Source organism: Pleurodeles waltl, chromosome 11 (assembly GCF_031143425.1).
Source record: "Pleurodeles waltl isolate 20211129_DDA chromosome 11, aPleWal1.hap1.20221129, whole genome shotgun sequence".
Lineage (NCBI taxonomy): Eukaryota > Metazoa > Chordata > Amphibia > Caudata > Salamandridae > Pleurodeles > Pleurodeles waltl.
Window position 1 is genome coordinate 97023018 of NC_090450.1, and position 21397 is coordinate 97044414.

At 44.6% G+C, this 21397-nt stretch overlaps 1 protein-coding gene across 1 annotated transcript in view; it reads right to left on the reverse strand.

Moving 5' to 3' along the window:
• The window catches only part of LOC138265069 (multiple epidermal growth factor-like domains protein 6), a 768694-nt gene that overhangs the window by 377121 nt on the left and 370176 nt on the right, over positions 1 to 21397 (reverse strand). The window contains exon 6 of the mRNA XM_069212617.1: positions 20800 to 20922. Within this exon, the coding sequence (XP_069068718.1) occupies positions 20800 to 20922 (123 nt within the window). The remainder of the gene's footprint in view (positions 1 to 20799; positions 20923 to 21397) is intronic.

Below are 21397 nucleotides of genomic sequence, written 5' to 3' on the forward strand. Positions count from 1 at the left end.
CCAGTGGTGCCTGTAGTCACCGGAATCTGGAGTGCACCGGCCACCAGGGCAGCCAGTGTGGCACGGAGCCACAGCACAGACAGTCCCCCACCTGTGAAGCATCAGAAGTTGGCCAGTGCCCGGCGGGAGAGGGGGAAGACTCCAGCCACCAAAGCTGCTCCCAGGGGTCCCGTTGGGAGTGTGCAGTCAGCTGTGACACCTTCCAAGGTGGGGAAGGGCCACAAGAAACCCGGCAAGTCTGGGAAGAGCAGCACGGTGGAGAAGACCGCCATCATCCCCGATGCCCAGGAGGCCACCACCAGCATCAGCCCACCTGCCCAGGAGGCCACCGCCAGCATCAGCCCACCTGCCCAGGAGGCCACCGCCAGCATCAGCCCAGCTGCCCAGGAGGCCACCGCCAGCACCAGCCCACCTGCCCAGGAGGCCAGCACCAGCCCACCTGCCCAGGAGGCCACCGCGAGCATCAGCCCAGCTGCCCAGGAGGCCACCGCCAGCACCAGCCCACCTGCCCAGTAGGCCACTGCCAGCATCAGCCCAGCTGCCCAGGAGGCCACCGCCAGCACCAGCCCACCTGACCAGGAGGCCACGGCCAGCACCAGCCCCGCTGGACCATGAAGGACCGCCAGCAGCTGAGACCCGGCAATGGAGACCGCCGTCTCAAGCACCGCTGAACAGGGCACCACCATCTCAATCACCGCTGAACAGGGCACCACCATCTTAAGCACCGCTGAACAGGGCACCGCAGTCTCAAGCACCGCTGCACAGGGCACCGCCGTCTCAAGCACCACTGAACAGGGCACCGCCATCTCAAGCACCGCTGAACAGGGCACCGCCATCTCAAGCACAGCTAGCCCATGAGCGGCAGGCACACTGACGCAACTGTGTCCGTCACGGGGTGAATGATGCACTCTGGGCACCATGCCCCCTCCAGAACCAGTGGAGACTGTCATCCACTACCTCTGTCCTTAGCAGGCTGAAGCACTCTGGGCACCATGCCCCCTCCAGAACCAGTGGAGACTGTCATCCACTACCTCTGTCCTTAGCAGGATGAAGCACTATGGGCACCATGCCCCCTCCAGAACCAGTGGAGAGTTCCATCCACTACCTCTGTCCTTAGCAGGATGAAGCACTCTGGGCACCATGCCCCCTCCAGAACCAGTGGAGACTGTCATCCACTACCTCTGTCCTTAGCAGGATGAAGCACTCTGGGCACCATGCCCCCTCCAGAACCAGTGGAGACTATCATCCACTTGTGAGACTGTGGCTTTGCACTCCCCAGGATTGAACAGTGGGCAAACCACCCACTGTAGAGACTTGTGAGACTGTGGCTTTGCACTCCCCAGGATTGAACAGTGGGCAACCCACCCACTGTAGAGACTTGTGAGACTGTGGCTTTGCACTCCCCAGGATTGAACAGTGGGCAACCCACCCACTGTAGAGACTTGTGAGACTGTGGCTTTGCACTCCCCAGGATGGAACAGTGGGCAACCCACCCACTGTAGAGACTTGAGAGACTGTGGCTTTGCACTCCCCAGGATTGAACAGTGGGCATGTGGCCCCCTCGTGAATTTGGCGTTGTGCACTCAAGCGGCTGAGGTGCCCCCCCTTTCCCTCCCACTGAGGTGCCTGTTTAGTTGCTCTCTGATGCCCCTGCAGTGTTCTCTCCGTCATGGTCGGGGATTTTGTGTGGGCCTCGCCCATACCGTGTGGTCCCAGTGTTCCACGGACTTTCTTAGTGCACTACCTGGACTACTATGCTTGGTATATATTTTGTACATGGTGTATATATATATTTCTGCCTACTTGCTTTTAATATATTACAATGGTTACACTCATTTTCAATTGTCTTTGCATTCTTCCGGGGGGTTTGTGGGGTGTAACTGTAATGTATTGATATGCATTAGTGTGTGTGTTGTAGTGGGTGAGGGTGGGGGTGTTGTGTGTGTGTGTGTGTGTCCCTTTTTTTCCCTCCCCTGTGTCGTAGGTGCAGTACTCACCGTGGTCTTCGCCGCAGGCATTCGTACTCCTGGTAGAGTAGCAGGAAGAATTTGGAGTTCCGGGTCCATGGCGTCCTCGTTCCTCGTGGGTTGTGTAGAGGTGAGCGTTTTCCCTTCGGGATTCCTGTTTCCGCCGTGTTTTTATCCACGGTGAATCCGCCCCGGAAAATGTGGCGGATTGGCCTGTCATTATAGTGCAGGCGGTACATTGTCTCCCGCCTGTCTGTTGGCGGTGACCGCCGCGCTGTTTGTTTGTACCGTCCGTGGTGGTCGGAGTGTTTAAGTGGCTGTCTTTGTTGGCGGTTTCCGCCACGGTCGTAATTGCAATTTTTTACCGCCGGCCTGTTGGCGGTCTTACCGCCGCTTTAACACCGACCACCAGGGTTGTAATGACCACCTAAGTCTTTTTGGTCCTCAGACTTCAGGGAATAGGAGGCAAGCTCTATCCAAGCTGGTGGCCAAGTCACCACAGCCAGAGGGCAGCAAGGCAGCAGGGCAACAGCAAGGCAGCAGTCCTTCACAGAAAGCAGACAGGTGAGTTGTTTGAGCAGCCAGGCAGGTCTTCTTGGCGGATGCAGGTTCTGGTTCAGGTTCTCTTCTCCAGGAAGTGTCTGAGTTGGTAGGGGCAGAGGCCCTGTTTGTATACTCAAACTTGCCTTTAAAGTGGGGAGACTTCAAAGAGTGGCTTAGAAGTGCACCAGGTCCCGTTTCAGTTCAATCCTGTCTGCCAGGGTCCTAGTAGGGGGTGTGGCAGTCCTTTGTGTGAGAGCAGGCCCTCCACCCACCCAGCCCAGGAATACCCATTCAAAATGCATATGTATGCAAGTGAGGCTGAGTATCCTGTGTATGGGGTGTGTCTGAGTGAATGTACAAGTAGCTGTCAACTAAACCCAGCCAGACATGGATTGTAAGGCACAGAAAGATTTCAGTGCAGAAAAATGCTCACTTTCTGAAAGTGGCATTTTTAAAATAGTAATATTAAATCCAGCTTCACCAGTCAGCAGGATTTTGTATCATCATTCTGGCCATATTAAATATGTCCCTCCTACTCCTTTCAGATCGGCAGCTATCACTCAATCAATGTATGAGGGCAGCCCCAATGTTATCCTATGAAGGGAGCAGGCCTCACAGCATTGTAAAAGTGAATTTAGGAGTTTTACACTACCAGTACATGTAAACTACACAGATACATGTCCTGCATTTTACCTACACGGCACCCTGACCTAGGGGTTACCCAGGGCACACCTTAGGGGTGACTTATATGTAGAAAAATGGGAGTTTTAGGCTTGGCAAGTACTTTTAAATGCCAAGTAGAATTGGCTGTGAAACTGCACACACAGGCATTACAATGGCAGGCCTGAGACAGGGTTAAGGGGCTACTTAAGTGGGTGGCACAATCAGTGCTGCAGGCCGACTAGTAGCTTTTAATCTACAGGTCCTGGGCACATATAGTGCACTCTACTAGGGACTTATAAGTAAATTAAATAGCCCAATTGGGTATGATCCAATGTTACCATGTTTAAAGGGACAGAGCATATGCACTTTATCACTGGTTAGCAGTGGTAAAGTGCACAGAGTCTAAAGACCAGCAAAACATTATCTCAAAAGTGGAGGGAGGGAGGCAAAAAGTTAGGGGTGACCACCCTAAGGCTGTCAGGTCTAACACCTCTTAAAATACATATTGGGATGCCTTTAAAGCAATTAGAGTAAGCTCATAGCCATGCCAGTGGTGGCCGAAAAGGAAAGGGCACTATTTCAGTGGATGTCTCCTTTTGGGGAAGCTTTCCAGTCTAGCGGCAGAACCCACCAAGTTCACCTGACTGAAAAATGACTTAAGATGCTGAGAAAAGCCAACAAGATGGATGTGTGTGGGTAGCACGGTTGGGGGAGTGATGAGAACCAGAGGGAAGGTTGCTCCCATCGATGCATTTGAAATGGTTGAGGGCTAATAGAAACTCAACTTGAAAATGATTTGAAAGTAGCTGAAGAAAAGATTGAATGATCAGGCACTAAGGAAGACCTACAGTCCCTCACTAAGATATGGGGTCAACTGTAAACTCATAAAATCAGTAAAGCAAAAAAGGCACTTCTGCCATTCAAATGCAAAGAATGCAAGACGGGGATTAAGGTCCATCATAAATTAGATTACAGAATTTAAGCTTGGGTCCAAAAAGACAGTACAATAGGGCTGCAGACTTTGCAGGGACATATTACAGATGATGCCAGAGCGAAAGTAAACCTGCTTAGAGTTTACTATACTAACTTTTACATGCAACATACTGGAGAAGGAACAACACAGCCCTTCTTGGACCAATTAATGTTCACTAAAATATCAAAAAAACAGGTAGAGGAGTTAAAGTCACCTTTTGAGTAAGTTGAGAATAAAGCTTCAATAAAAAGTCTCAAATCGAACAAAGCGCCTGGCCCAATGGCTTTAACTAGGAATTATACAGAGGTACCCTGTCACCAATATTTTAAAAAAAATCCAGTCCTTTAGAAACACTGCTCGATATGGTTGTCACTGTGGCATAGGCTGCATAATATATACTGCACACAAATTACCAGATTACTGATGGACTTCAGGGACTAATTTTACCGCCAATACCTATCCAGGATAATGTAGCCTTTACCCCAGAATTAGGACTGATTATTCCTTCAAATTTGAAGGGTGGATGGATACAGGATGATTTCTGATATGTTGATACAAGGAGTCATCAGATTATTTACTGACTGCAGGAAAATATATGGGTCTTTATTCACAAACTGCACTTTGTAGTACATTCATGTTAAATCACCCTACCAGTTGTTGTTTTACCAATACTTATGTGTGAGGAGTTCTCTGCCCAGACTGCAAGTCTCTGCACATTTAAGTATAGGTTTTAGTAGTTAATGTTGAGGGACACATGGGAGTGGAAAGGAAAAGGGCAGACTTCTTGCTAATGGGATCAGTCAAGAGTAAGAGAGATTTTAGCAAAGGTAAGGGGGGTAGGAGGTAACATCTCTTATCCACACAACAGCAAACCAATTGCTTTACTCTGGGGGTGGAGACACAAAACTTACACGTTTGCAATAAGGTTACACTCAGAGTTTGTAAATATTGAAAGTAGCAAACATACTACAAAATGTAAGCTTAGTCAAAAGTGTAAGGTACCTTTGTGAATCGGGCCGTTAGTCACCCGATCGAGATCAATTTTGATACAGACAGGTGCACCACTGTGTACTCCAGCCAAAAATAAATGCATCAGTAATGAGACTACTCATACAAGGTTAAAAGTTCTTAACAACATACCACAGTATCAAAGGGGGGTCAGACAGGCCCTTCCTGGACTGACATGAGCAAATGGTCCACAGCATTGCAAAGAGAGATAACCAGTAAGAGATGGGAGGCAGTGTGGAGAGGCATATACAAATACATTTTGTTTCTGCAGCATAGAGTGTCAGCTTTAAAAGTACACACAAAATAATATCTAACAAACAACAAAATCCATAAATTGTTTCCCCAAACTACAGATAGATGTTGGATTGGGTATAGGAGGTGAGAACGCCCCTTCACATATAGTGAGCATGACCCATAATAAACGTGTATTGGAAGGATGTTCTAATGTCAATTAGGGAGATAGTGGGAGTCCCCATAACATAGAGCCCATGTTTTACAACATTAGAATTGTGGCCTTCAGACTAAGAAGGGAACACACAAGGGAACTGCAAATGAACATTTCAATTACTACTTATAGAAGTAGTGAGACAATGGAAACAAAAAGAATAGCCTGATCTGGCATGCATGGTGATGGCGACTATGCAAAGAAACGGCGCAGGATCGTTTGGTTTCAGAGATACCATTCTGCGAATTTGGCAATCCGTCCTGTCATATATGAAGGGAGTAAACCGAGAAGTAATATGTTCTCATGAATTAATGGCGCTGCCAATATTTTTCTAACAAAGTAAAAATGTTAGAATAATTTTGCAGCACAATAACCAAGATAAACAAGTGTGTACCACTATGATCTTGATACAGGATTGATATACGGACAGATAATACAGTGGACAAGATGTGCACAGATGTGCTACATGTGTTAGGATGAGGAGTGGTAAGGGGAGTTATGCATTCAAATGTATGTTCAAGCTGGCATCAGTTTTGCAATGCAATAAATTGCATTACAAAAAAAAATGAAGGGAGGAGTATAATTTTATGAAATCCATTGAAACAGCCTTATCTAACTGGATGAACAGACACATGCTGTCATCACATCCAAGACATGGTGGAAATTAACTTTAAAAAAAGGATTGGATTGGAAAATCATAAGCATACAAGCGCTGCTTCCATGGTGATTACGACCGCTCCCTCCGCCGGCGTTTACATGACAGTTGTACCGCCATGTAAATTGTGGAAGAGACAGGGTGCAGGGGGCCCCATGTGTGCCACTGCACTGCCCATGCACTTGGCATGGGCAGTGCAGGGGCCACCATGGCCAACCCCGTCGTGCTTTTCACTGTCTGCTTTGCAAAACACCCTATGCAACGCAACATTGCCTCCTGCTCAATTATGAGCCAGCGTCAATGTTGTGGGCTGTTTCCAGCGGGAAACTCTTAATAGGGGCCACGGGAAGGGGACGGCACTGGTGGTAACCCGACCGCAGGAGTTTGACAGTTGGCCTTTTCCACCCACCAAACTCATAATTAGGGTCTGAGTTTGATCTCTTGACCCATCATCTTAAAGCCTAGATTATAAATGGTTTTCAGTCATTGATGAATTGTTGAATTCAGAATAAATAGTTGTGTAAATGTATTGTTTTGGTTGTTTTATCCTGTGTTTTATGCTGTGTTATTGGATATTTTATGTATTCTCAATCCAAACTAAAGGGCCAGATTATGAGTTCGGCGTTGAACCCCCCCAAACTCCAGTACAGTGGTGGGGAGGTGGCCATCAAGCCGGCGACTTAACCACCATTGTATTATGATGTTTCCACCGAACTGACTAGCAGAAATGCCATAATACGATGTTTCCGCCAGGCTGACTGGCAGAAACAGTGGGGCGGCATAGGCCTCAGCCTCCTCAGGGAGCTGAGGGCAAGGTCGTACGCAGAGCACCCTTGGAATGCACACTGTTTGCCATAGCAGACAGTGCGCATTTCAAGAGTACTGAGAGGGGAGGCCCAGCACCTCCCACAACATGGTCGTGGGCAGTTCAGTGGCCCCCCTATTGCCCTAACTCTTCCTTTCCACCAGCCTTTTCATGATGGGGACCACACCATGAAAAGGCTGGTAGAAAGGAAAGTCGTGATCAGAATGGCAGTGCTGTGGTCGATCACAACTTTGACCATCACCAACCCAATGGGATCCCTGATCCTAACAGTGGTGGCGGTTTCGTGGCAGTCCAACCGTCAGGTTCGTAATTTGGTGGTTGGACTGCCAGGATTGCTCCGGTCGGACTGCCACTGTGAGTTTGGCAGTCTAGGGTCCGCCAAATTCGTAATCAGGCCCAAAGTGTATCACATGATGTACTTATATTACAAGAGAAGCTGGCACCAAAGTTATTTTAATGCATTGTTATAAATTACATGGCACATTTCAGAAGGTTTAAGACTTCTTTGGACTAGGTGCATTTAACTTTAGTGCAAAAATGTGCTAGACAATTACTTTATTGCACGAGTGCATACAACTTTGTTTTTTTTTCACTTAGCCAGAAAGCAAACACATTGAGTGTGCACTGGGATTATTGCTTAAATGTGAAATGAGAAAAGGTTTCTGTACCTCAGAGTCACAAATTGACCCACAACATTCTCAAATGTTTCTACAGTGTGAGGACCATGTATACATATTATTCATCCCGCCCACAGACATGTTGATCTCTTGGATGTTACGGACAAGACCTCCACAGCTATAGCACTCTCAATCAGGTGCTATGGATGTGGAGGTCATGTCCAAGTGCCAAGGGCAGGGAATCCCTCAGGTGTTGACACCAGAGGCATTCCCTTTTTTTCTTTTCAGGTCAGGTCAGGCTGCTGGGGAAGAGCTCGGAAACATCTCCCCCAGCAACATTCGTTTTTTTTTTTTTTGGCAATGACACTGTTATCATTACTACAAAAATCGAAAGTAAAATTTACTTTCACTGCATTGGTTCTCAAGAGCATATCTCAGCCCCATGAACACCGAATTAATTGTGAAACGTTTTGCTGGAAAGGGAAGATGTTCCAGTTCCAATGGTATCCCTCCTTAGTGGATTCCTGGTTTGGGATCACTGTAGGAGGGCAATCCCTAGACACTAGGAATGATCTTTTAATGGGAGGCATCTCTCCCCGGCAATGGGCTAGTGCTCCCACCCTCCCTTGGGCACAAAAGGATTTCGGCCCTCAACGGTGGTCTCATCCCTCAATCTGAAGGGCAGAAAGCCCACTAGACATAAAAAAAGTAAGGGGTGAGAGTGGCCCACCATGGGCAGGGCCATGCCCCCACCCACAAAATGTGAACAACAGTCCTTCTGATACCAGGGGGGTGAAAGGGTGCTTTTCTTGCAATCCACCGTAGCGGGGTTGGATAGAAAGCCTACTGACATGAGGCCTTCATGCACCAAAAAAAGCAAGTGGTGGAGGCAGCCCACCATGCATAGGGCCATGTTCCACCCCGGAAGAGCCAGTATAGTCTTAGTGCCCATCAGGCAGTGCTTTTCCCCAATTGGACCCTCCTGGGGGAAGGAAGGCCATCAGATACCAGGGACTTTAAAATAGCATCAAAACAAACGAAAGAATGGACCTACCCTGCATTGACCGGTACCCCCACCCCAGAAGAGACATTACTGTCTTTCTGCCATCCTTGGGGCAGATACCAGGTTTCTCCCAATTGGAAAGTGTTAGACCTGTCAGCCTTAGGATGGTCTTATCCCAAACTTTTTTCCCTTATTCTTTTACTTCTGCTGACCTAGGACTATATACACTTTACCACTGCCCAACAATGATAAAGTGCTTGTGCTCTCTTCTCTAAAAATGGTAAAATTTAATAACACCCAATTGGCACATTTGCCACATTTAATTTACTTTAAGTGTCTAGAAAAATGGTACCCAATGTACCCAGGGCCTGCAATTTGAATGCTACTAGTGGGCATGCAGCACCCCTTGTGCCACACAACTAAGCATACCTTTAAACATGTTTCAGCAGTGCCTTTGCAGTCTTTGTGTGAAGTTTAAACTGCCAATTAGTCCTGGCAAAATAAACCTGTTGCCATGCCTTACCTAACTTTTTAATACTTATGTGTCACCCGTAGGGTAGGCCCTACTTAGCCCAGAGGGCTGGTGCAGAGTTTTTGAAAACGTGGACATGTAGTTTAAATTTACATGTCCTGGAAGTGGAAAACTCTTAAATTCATTTTTACCACTCCAAGGCCTACCTGTCTCACACAATAACATTGGGTTACATTTATTAAGTAATAATTTCCAAGTGGGGGTAGGTACGAATGTTGAGTTTGGTGTTTAAAGAATTGCAATTCAAATCCCTCTTTAATGGTAAAGTTGGATTTGAAGTCAAAATTCTGAAATGCCAATTTTATAAAGTTGCCATTTTCTTGTCTCAGCCATTTGGTGCCTGCAGACTGTTTCTAAGTCACATGACTAGGTGTAGTTGGCAGGTGATGGTTGTGCATTCCTCCCAGACAGCATCACAATGGAGGTCTGGGTGCTGACAGGATGGGCCACCTCTGAATTGATAGCAGAGAGGAGCTATCAACTACCACACTTTCACTTCAAGGGCACAGGCTCAGCTCATGCGCACAGGACTTCACAGTAGCCTATTGTACCTACAGACAGACTGGCACCAGGCCAGGGAGGCGGGAAATTCCAGACACCTCTGGGAGGGGAAGACTCCAGTAGCTTCTCCCACTTCAATGCTGGCAACAGATATAAGTAGTGAACCCTCAGAATCAACTCTTCAGACCACTTCTGAACCTGTGGACTTTGCCAAGAAAAAGGACTGCTCAGATGTGAAGTCTGCCCTGCTCCCATAGCTCTGTTCTCTGGCCAATGACTGCTTTGCGGCACAAGGCCTTTCCTGCTGCACCAGGCCTCTTCTGGTGCTGTGAGGTACCCTACTTAATCCAGTTGCCACTATGGACCCAAGAAATCTCCAAGGGTTGGTCTGCTGACCCCTTGTTCAAGCCACAGGGTCATAACCGGCGTCTTCGATGCAACTCCATGCATCTTGATGGTGCATGACACAGCTCGGCACCGGGAATCACTGAGATTGCCAGATTTCATCTTCTGAGCTGACCCATCGCAGCACAAGTCTTCTCAAGCCCCAGTGATTACTTCAACAACGTCTCCTACTGATGCTGACACCAGCCCAGCGTGAACGTCAGCGCGTAATCACCTGGCCTGCTTTTGCTTTTCTCCTCCAATCACTTGGTGGGGCTGAGAAAGGCATCAAAGGAAAGGAAAAGGCTTTTCCTTTCCTTTGATGTCTTTCTCAGCATTTCTGTTGCAAGATCGCGATGCGACCGGACAGCAGAAATGCCCACTAGACACCAGGGAATTTTTTTATTTTTTATTTGTATGCATAAGGGGAGTGTCCCCTTGGGCAAGGGCTGCTCCCCAGGGGGAAATTATTTTTAGGCCATTTCTGCCCCCCTATTATAATTAGGCCGAAACTGGGGGGGCAGAAACTCCGCGACACCAGGGCAAATTGTTTATTTTTTATTTATTTGTTTTATATATGTGGGGAGCGACCTTTTAGGCAAGGGTCACTCCCCGGTGGGCACAATTACTCTTTTCTGCCCCCCTTGGGAGTAGATCGGCTTATTTTTATTAGGCAAGGGTTGCTCCCCATGGGGACACATTACTGTTGGCCATATCTTCCCCCCTTGGGGGCAGATCGGTCTATTTTTGGAAGGCCCATCTTCCCCCAAGGGGGGCAGAAAGCACACCATAGACCAGGTAAGATTTTTTTTTCAAAATAAGAGGGTGGGGGTATGGCCATCGGCCCACCCAAAATAAATGGGGCCAAAGTTGTTCTGCCTACCAGTGGGGAGACGGGGAAATTACCCCCGATCCACGCCTCAGGGAGGGCAGAAAGTCTACTAGATGCCAGGGAATAAAATAAAAAAATTGTGTGGTGGTGGCTACCAACCAGTATGGGCATGGTTATGGCCCCACCACAACTGAAGCGGGTAACAGTCTTTCAGCTCTTCCCCCGCACACTAAAACATACCGATAAACATTCTGCCCCATTGTCAGCCTAAAAATGTTTTTTTGAAAACTGCCCTTTTGGTCCCACTTTGGTTCCCCCTCAATTTTGACATGTTTTTGGCTCTTCCCTGTCACAGGCACTTAGCCCACCTACACAAGTGAGGTATCATTTTTACCGGGAGACTGAGGGGAACGTTGGGTGGTAGGAAATTTGTCCCGATTAAGTGATTCCACACAAAAATGTGCGCAAAATGTGATTTTTTAGCTAAATTTGAGGTTTGCTGAGGATTCTGGGTAAGAAAACACTGTGGGATCCACGCAAGTCACACCTCCCTGGCCTCCCTCGGGTGTCTAGTTTTCAGAAATGTCTGGGTTTGGTAGGTTTCCCTGTAGGGCTGCTGAGCCCAGAACCAAAAACGCAGGTGTCCCCTCCCAAAAAAATAACGTATAGTTTTGTATTTGATAATTTTGATGTGTCGACATAGTGTTTCCTTTCGCGAGCACTAGGCCTACCCACACAAGTGAGGTACCATTTTTATCGGGAGACTTGAGGAAATGCTGGGTGGAAGGAAATTTCTGGCTCCTCTCACATTCCAGAACTTTCTGTCACTGAAATGTGAGGAAAAAGTGTTTTTTTGGCCAAATTTTGAGGTTTGCAAAGGATTCTGGGTAACATAACCTGGTGAGAGCCCCACAAGTCCCCCCATCTTTGATTCCCCTAGGTGTCTAGTTTTAAAAAATGCACAGGTTTGGTAGGTTTCCCTAGGTGCCGGCTGAACTAGAGGCCAAAATCCACAGCTAGGCACTTTGCAAAAAGCAGCTTTGTTTTCTTTAGGAAAATGTGATGTGTCCATGTTGTGTTTTGGGGCATGTCCTGTCGTGAGCACTAGGCCTACCCACACAAGTGAGATACCATTTTTATTGGGAGACTTGGGGGAAAGTTGGGTGGAAGGAAATTGTGGCTCCTCTCACATTCCAGAACTTTCTGCCACCGAAATGTGAGGAAAAGGTGTTTTTTGGGCCAAATTTTGAGGTTTGCAAAGGATTCTGGGTAACAGAACCTGGTGAGAGCCCCACAAGTCACCCTATCCTGGATTCCCCTAGGTGTCTATTTTTAAAAAATGCACAGGTTTGGTAGGTTTCCCTAGGTGTCGGCTGAGCTTGAGGATAAAATCTACAGCTAGGGACTTTGCGAAAAACACGTCAGATTTCAATGTAAAAATGTGATGTGTCCATGTTGCGTTTCCTGTCGCGAGCATTAGGCCTAACCACGCAAGTGAGGTACCATTTTTATCGGGAGACCTGGGGGAACACAGAATAGCAAAACAAGTGTTATTGCCCTTATCTTTCTCTGCAGTTTTTCCTTCCAAATGTAAGGCAGTGTGTAATAAAGACGTCTTTTTGAGAAATGCCCTGTAATTCACATGCTAATATGAGCACCCCGAAATTCAGAGATGTGCAAATAACCACTGCTTCTCAACACCTAATCTTGTGCCCATTTTGGAAATACAAAGGTTTTCTTGATACTTATTTTTCACTCTTTATATTTCAACAAATGAATTGCTGTATACCTGGGATAGAATGAAAACCCATTGCAAGGTGCAGCTCATTTATTGGCTCTGGGTACCTAGGGTTCTTGATGAACCTACAAGCTCTACATATCTCCGCAACCAGAAGAGGCCGGCAGATGTAACGGTATATTGCTTTAAAAAATCGGACATCTCAGGAAAAAGTTACAGAAAACGTGGAGAAAAATGGCTGTTTTATTACCTCAATTTCAATATTTCTTTATTGCAGCTGTTATTTTATGCAAGAAACCCTTGTAGGATCTACACAAATGACCCCCTGTTGAAGTCAGAACTTTGTCTTCTTTTCAGAAATGTTCAGCCTTCTAGGATCCAGCACTGATTTCATACCCATTTCTGTCACTAACTGGAAGGAGGCTGAAAGCACAAAAATAGTAAAAATGGTGTATGTTCCAGTAAAATGCCAAAATTGTGCTGAAAAATATGGTTTCCTGATTCAAGTCTGCCTCTACCTGAAAGCTGGGAAGCTGGTGATTTTTGCACCACAAACCATTTGTTGGTGCCATTTTCAGGGGGAAAAACACAATCCTTCTTCTGCAGCCCTTTTTTCCCATTTAAAAAAAAATAATTGTTGCTGTATTTTGGCTCAATTCTTGGTCTCCTTCAGGGGTACCCACAAATTCTGTGTACCTTTATAATCCCAAGGATGTTGGAAAAAAGGACACAAATTTGTCGTGGGTAGCTTATGAGGACAAAGTTATGAGGGCCTAAGAGCGAACTGCCCCAAATAGCCAAAAAAAGGCCAAGTACCTGAGGGGAAAAGGCCTGGCAGCGAAGGGGTTAAATAACATACTAAAATTCAATCTAGATTTCTCAATCGGTTTGGGATTTTTATTGTGTTGTGTTTTCACTGTATTACTGTTTATCTGCTGCATAAATACATGACACATTGCCTCTAAGTTAAACCTGACTGCTTTTGTGGGAAGCTGCCAGATGGTTAAGAACAGGTTAATTTAGTGACTTCACGGGTTCACCATGACTGGGAGTGCGGCTGTTCACACACCCTCTCAATGAACAACACAATTTATCAGAGAGAGGTTGCCCATATCTGTCCCCAGGAAGGAAGAAAGCCCTCTACACATCAGGGATTTTGCATTTGGGATAAAAGCATGGGGTGCAGGCATCTCACCATGGCATTGGGCCATACCATTACCACAAAAGGGTTAAACTGGTCTTTTTGCCCCTCAGGTGGTTTGCCTACAATTGCTTTCAGGAGTGGCAGAAAGCTCACTAGACACCAGGAATTTTAAAAGGAGTCAAAACAAACAAAAGGACCCAGCCTACTCTGCCATCAAACTACACAAGGAAGAGCAGAGAAAAAATCATCAATCCCCTCTCCCATTGCTAACCAAAAAACATAACAATATTGATGAAACAACAATAGTTTTTCAGCTCCTAATGTGCTCCTCGGTCTTTTTAGCATAACGCCCTCACCTACTCATAGTGGCATGCTTCATCATAGGTTGTGAAACAACACCATCATAATAAGTAAAGTAAAGTAGAACATAGTTATCTGTATAAACAGATAGGGATTGGAAGGAGTTAAAACTTGCTAGAAAGGACACACAATCTGTTTGATTTATTGATGTGCTTCTTCCAACATAAATAAGATCATAGTAATGTTGATTATGCCCAGACACTTATCCCCCTACCTTTATAATGTCAACATGTTTTGGTTGCTGGTATAACACTATAACACCCTATTGTGTCACAGGCTTCTTCCGGACTAAAGATCCCTATTCTGTCAGTGTTTCAAAGTAAGTACTCAGTAGTCACTGTCATCGTTGTGAGTCACCTAAATAATCGTTTCTATATATATTCCTTTCCAGTGATAAGGTTCGGTGCTCTTAACCATGGGTAGGCATGGGAGCATCCTCTAGCCACAGATTTGGAAAATGTCAGATGCTGAAAAGCATGTTGTGTCTTTCCGTCTGTCAATCCACTTACACAATCCAGAAGGATTAATAAATGCTTTCTGGCCCAAATCTGCCTCCTTGGGTGTCTTTGGGGGGTGGAAAGCCCACTAGACTCCAGAGGCCATATTATAAATTGTGTCCCGGGGACACATTGTGCATGTGTGCCTACTTTTTGCACCCGAGGTACAATGGTATTACAGAAGCAGCCGATGAAGCTTGTGCGTCCCCTTCTGTAATGCTGATAGCACTGGTACTAATGTAGTGCTATCATGAGAGAGTATTCTCTCATTTGTATGGGAGTGTGGCACCATGTAAATGAGGAAATCACTTTGCCTCTGCACCCAGCCTGTACTTTCCACATGGGCGCTGAGGCAAAAGTGCTTTTAGGTGGTGCAATGATGGTGCGCAACAAAAAGATGGTGCACTTTCAATGTGCCTCCTAAAAACGATCCTTTTGGGGGGAGATGGGGGTCACATGGACCCCGCAGACAACACCCTGCAGGTGGGTGCCATCACTCACTGCACCCACCTACAAAGGGATCGCCCTCCTGTCTTTAAATTGCAGGACCATTGCCACCTTCACTGTGAAGCACAAAGCATCTTCAAGGCAGCCACTCTGCATTTCACTTGAATGTGCTACCCTGGAAGCTCGCATTTTGCATATTACGGCACACTTCCCCTGTTAGTGCCAGGCGCACCTTGTGAAATGTAAACCATGATGCAAACAGGGAAAATGCACCGTATATATAGTATGGCCCCAGATATTTGCATCCAAAAGAAACTAATTTGTCTTTTTGCCCCAAAACAAACAAAACATGGAGGGATCTACACAAATGACCCATTGCTGAGCTCATAATTTTGCCTATTATTTTTAGAAATGTATAGGTTTCTGTGTTTACCCATGGGCTTACCACCTGCATCCAACACAAACTGCAAGTAGGTTGTAAACACAAATAATGGACTAGCTGCTAGAAAATTGCAAAAACGGTGGTAAAACACACTGTTGGTTCCTGAAAGCTGGGAAGATGGTCATCCTAGCACAGCAAACCTTTCATTTATGCCATTTTTAGAAAAATAAAACATATGTGTTCTTACACAACTATTTTTTCCCATCGAGCTATATTGTGTCTAAATCTCGGTGCCCTCTAAGGAACATACAAACCCTTAGTACCTTTAGAATCCACGGAATGTTGGGGAAAACTACAGACATTTGGTGTGGATCTCTTGTGTGGAAAAAGGTTATTAAGGTTTAAATGTGAGGTATCTCCGCCTTGGTTTTATATAGACTGGTGACAGAATTCTCCCATGTGGTGCTGTCTAGTTGATTTTGCCTTATGCGATTAGGCTGCATGGAAATTCACCCATCCCCAGAATAGTCGACTTTTATCCAATCTGGCTGGCAGCCTCGTTTAAAAAGATCCAAGCCTACTTATTTGCTTTTTACTTTGCTTTCCAGACTAGCCTTTTATAACGTTTATTCATCCAGGCAAGCTCTGCTTGTTGTTGTTCAACACCGTGCCTTGCTGTGGCGAGTTCCTGGCCCATCTAGCAACCTTTCTTTTTTTCACTGTGCAGGCTAATGGTATACCATGATGACATGACATGTACAGGGGTTGTTGAATAGTTACTCTGTTTACATCTTGAATCTGCCCAGTTCAACATGTGAATTTTTTTTAAATCGTTTGGACCTGAGTTAAAAAATAAATGTGACCTCTTCCCAATGTATGCATTTTTTTCAAAATAAAATGTGGATTCTAATTTTAAATCTACCCCCTTGGTGACCAATGTTTGCACTTCTTGTTATGTTTGTTAGACTGAAGTTAGAACAGTAAATCTTACCCCATCTGCCTATAGAAAGTTATCTCTCCCATGAATACACTTATGTTAAAATTTGTTGGATTGGAGTTATAATAGCTCATCTTACACTGTCCCCCATGTAAGCAATTTTTACAACGTTTATTAGATTGGAACTAGACTAGTAAAGGTGCCCACTCCACACAATCTTAGCACAATATTAATAAATGTGATTATGTTATATTTTTGTATTATACATATTTTACATATAATTAATGTTTCCAAAATTATAATAATGTTAATTACAGTCAAATACACATAGGGGTGACTTTTTCAGATGTTCATGCATTTTCACTATGGTGCAATGGCAGGATTATTTAAATACAGGAAGGAACACCTTCCTTAACAAAAACAATCCTCAGAGGAAATTCCTCTATCTATGTGTGCTGCAGACACAGGAAGACGAAAAATCAAGGCAAAATAAACATATTTTGCCTTAATACACCTTCCCTGGGGGGCATTGCATTTTGCTGCATTTCCAGGTCTACACTAATGTTAAATCTGGGAACGGATCATGGGTGGATGCATGGGAACACCGTTGCTCCACTACTGGAAATGCGTCCCTGGAACACAGTAACACAAGGCAGCAAATTGCTCTGCCATACATTACTCCAGATTTACTAAGCAACACAGAGCCTTGCAAGGTGGCATTGATTTGCTTTGTATTCCTGACTTAGGGATTTGTGTTGCCCTTGTGACACCCGCATTGACACAAGAGCAGCATAGCCTCTTGATAAACCTGGCCCTTACTTACTAAACAAAAATCATTATTTTGTACCACGATATCTTGTACTCAACAATTTTGTATTTTTATATTATATTTATGTGAAATTGATATTTTGGTTCTAATTGCAACACTATTATTGTACCACAATATATGTGTGATCAATATTATGTTGTACAACTGCAGTGAGCTTGTGGATTGAAATTATAACTCAGACATGCATTTAGTCAGCAACCCCACCTGTTGACAGCAACACCTCTTTGGTAGGCACACATGGCACACCTGATGGGCAAATGCATCTATGCATCTAAACTCCTGTGTTATGATGCAAACCTGGCCCATCTGACAAATGTTCTGGGTGCAAAGCTGAACATGCATTCAATATAAATGAATGATGGTGCAAATTTGATTTGACTCTTGCAACCACATGCTGTTTGTAATTTGTTAGTTATATAGTGGGGGTACTTGGTACAACTGTGCCATATCAGTGTAAAACGTGCACAGACATAATATTGGTAGTTTCGGGATTTTTATAGCATGAATATTTCCACTGTCTGAGACTTAAGCTTGCAATATTGGTATAACCTGTTTGCGTTCAAAAATGCGCACACCCAGTCATTTCATGCACTCAAGAGTTCACCTAGACGTGTCTATGCATATACTGATTAAACAATTCATCTATCAATGAGTTCATTCTCTACCTATCCACACTGAGTCACATATGCATTCATCCTTATCTCTACTCACGCATCAACCCAGCATTGGCCTATTTTCACATTCACCCATTCAACTATGCAATAAAAAACACAAACTTGTCAACCAAGTAAGAATCACTCACTTATAAAATGTCTTGACCTTCGGAGTATTGACAATGTTTGAGGTTTTTAGCGCAATTCTGTCATTTGAGTTCCGTTTCTAAGCTTTAACCTTTCCTGTCCAAATTATTTTCTAACAAATTTTGAATCAATTTATATTCTTGTCCGTGTGCTTGCTAGTCACTGGGAGTCACTGTTTGTACCACTTTATTTATCCTGGAGCTGTTAATGTTTCTGTGCAAAGGTAGACGTGACCTGGCAGTTCATGTCTGACTTCAATTTGGAGTTAAGGTAACGATGATTTTGCAGATAACGGAAATGGGATAGAATGTTGTCATCAGGATGAAATTCAAATGGTAAAACATGTTCATGTATGCATTTCTGTCCCTCGTTAGTCACATTTCATCATCTGTCACGTACACAATTATTTAACAGATACCATGCAAGTTATTTAACTGGAAGCCCAGGTGTTTTCTGCTTGTCACATAATCCATCATAATTTCAATGAAGCATTTCTTTTTGAGCTCATATGGATAAAAGTAGTTTAAAGAAGGGCTAAACATGGAACCGTGCGGCGGCAGACACTTTGCAAATGCTAACTAGTTACCTTTCAGTTGCTGATTACTGCATGCAGCTGGGGAACCGGCACTAATGGGGTGATCGATGTGTCCAGTCAATAGTATTGTGTATTTGTCTGCCAAAATGGCATCATTACAGTGCAACGGGTGGAGGACCAGATAAAGTGATATTTTTGCTCTTTCTTGCAGCATAATTTCATACTTCACTGCTGCTTTCTTCCAATGTCCCTATGCATAAGACATCAAAGTACTGTGAAATAAATAGCATGAGTTCTATGAACATGTCCCTAGAAAAATATGATTTAACCTTTTCTGGTTCGGAGCAGTGTGCTTTTCAGACTGTGCCCATCAGCGTGAGATTTCCATAACATTCACACCTTAGTAGCAAAAGATCAAACCCCACCCTCCAACGCCCTGGTCTTGATTTTGGAAGAAAGGAGATGACCAATGTAGTCTGTAAATGTATAATGAAAATTAAAACAAAAAATCAGTAAAACAATGAGCCTGTAATGCAGGGTTTGGTAAAAGAGCAGAGTCATGGTGGAAGTTTGATTAACTTCTTGACTACTAGGGCTTCCCCCCATGCTCCTAAGCCCTTTTTGGATATTAGAGTATTCCATGCATTACATTATTAAAGAAACAATTGAATAATTAATTAAACATTAATTGTTAATGATTAATTATCTTCCAGTTTTATAACCATACAAACGTTAACAGCCTGCACATAACATGTAACAAAAATAAACCAGTATTATATAATTTACCTAATAAATATCAATGATATCATCAAATAGAATGTATTAAAAAAATCATAAATAATTATTACCTAATTAACTCCCCATCCTAGCCCCCTACAAACCCAACAACCCACTATGACACTATAAATTGCTACTAAAAATAAAAAAAAAATACAAAATCACTTTAAATGTCGTTATCTTTAAAAAACAAGATAACATTTATATAAGCAATAATAACACATGACATTAATAGATTAACTATGAACCATTCAACTGATTAAACACTATGGGGGTCATTCCGACCCTGGCGGTAAAAACCGCCAGGGCCGTGACCGACGGAAAGCACCACTAACAGGCTGGCGGTGCTTTCCTGCCCATTCTGACCGCGGCGGTAAAGCCGCAGTCAGAAAAGGGGATCCGGCGGTTTCCCGCCGGATTACCCCTGGCTGGGCTGAATCTCCATGGCGGCGCTGCTTGCAGCGCCACCATGGAGATTCTGACCCCCTTCCCGCCATCCTGTTTCTGGCGGTTTTTACCGCCAGGAACAGGATGGCGGGAACGGGTGTCGTGGGGCCCCCTAACAGGGCCCCAGCATGATTTTCACTGTCTGCTTAGCAGACAGTGAAAATCGCAACGGGTGCAACTGCAACACCATTCGGATCCGGCTCCTGTGTTGCAGGGCCTTTCCCGCTGTGCCGGCGGGCGCTCCCTTGGCGGGCGCCCGCCGGCCCAGTGGGAAAGTCGAAATGGCCCCGCGGTCTTCTGACCGCGGAGCGGTCTTTTGACGGGGGAAGTTTGGCCGGCGGCAACCGCCGCCCGCCAAACTTGGAATGACCCCCTATATTTTTGATCACCATATTATTAAAAAGAATAATAGAACCATTGATATTATTTAAAAGAATGTTACCGTAAAAAATGATATTGTTGCCAACGATATTTGTGCATCATTATATTTGTGCGTCACAATATTTAATGTCCGATATTTCTTCTCATTATATGTTTAAGTTGATATTTTGTCCAAACACCCAGTAGGCTGTGCTATTATTAGAGGGCATGTCGCTGTTTGTTAGAGACAGCCAGTAGTTAGTAGGCAGCAGTAGGGGTATCTGCACCTAAACTCCTTGCACAAATATGCGTGCTTATGCCGAGTGAGTCATCTGTGGGTAAATGTTTGATCAGTAGCCCCAGGGTGTGTTATGTACATCTATAGTGTTCCAATCTTGTAGGCAATGACTTTGTCAATTATAAGCTGCCTTACCCTCTAGCTTCTGCTGTATGCACACATGGGTTTCCAACTGACATAGTGCAAGATCATATTGAAGTTTTTGAGTTTTTTAAAAACTTTTTTATGAGTTGTTTTCCCTTCACACAGTTTGGCATCTCCATCTCAGATTGGCCATTGGCTTCTAGAAACATACTTACTTATGCAGGTACGTCCATCAGCATGAAGTCTGTATCCAATGTCACATTCACAGGCAAATGATCCTTTTGTATTGACACAGGTTTGCTGGCAGCCTCCGTTCATCACATCACATTCATCAACATCTAGAAACGATTGACAGATAGCAGAAATAAATGTGATGCCTACAAATAAGACAAAGCTATTTGACAGCTAGTTTCAAATATGTGGCTCCGTCAATTCAATTGTCATCCTTTATCTGTTCTGCTAAACGTGCTATATACAAACTTCTTTCTGGGCAGAGATGTCAGCTTGTTTGTGAGATCCTGTCCTAGAAATTTGGAACAAGACCTCAGACAAGGTTTAACTACAACAAGAAGATAGGCAATTTTAAAATCGGGTCAAGGTTAAAATGTTATACCAGAAGCTAAATTGACAGAAAATGGATGCAAAATCAGATAAGGTGATTCTTAATGAACAGAAAAAACAGTTAATTTTTCAAAATATTACACAGGGGGCAGGAGTGCATTATGATTCCACTTTGAAAGGGAAGCAGCTATCCATCAACGAGGCCACAGGGATGTATCACATAGGCCAGATGGGAAAGGTATCAGTCAGCTG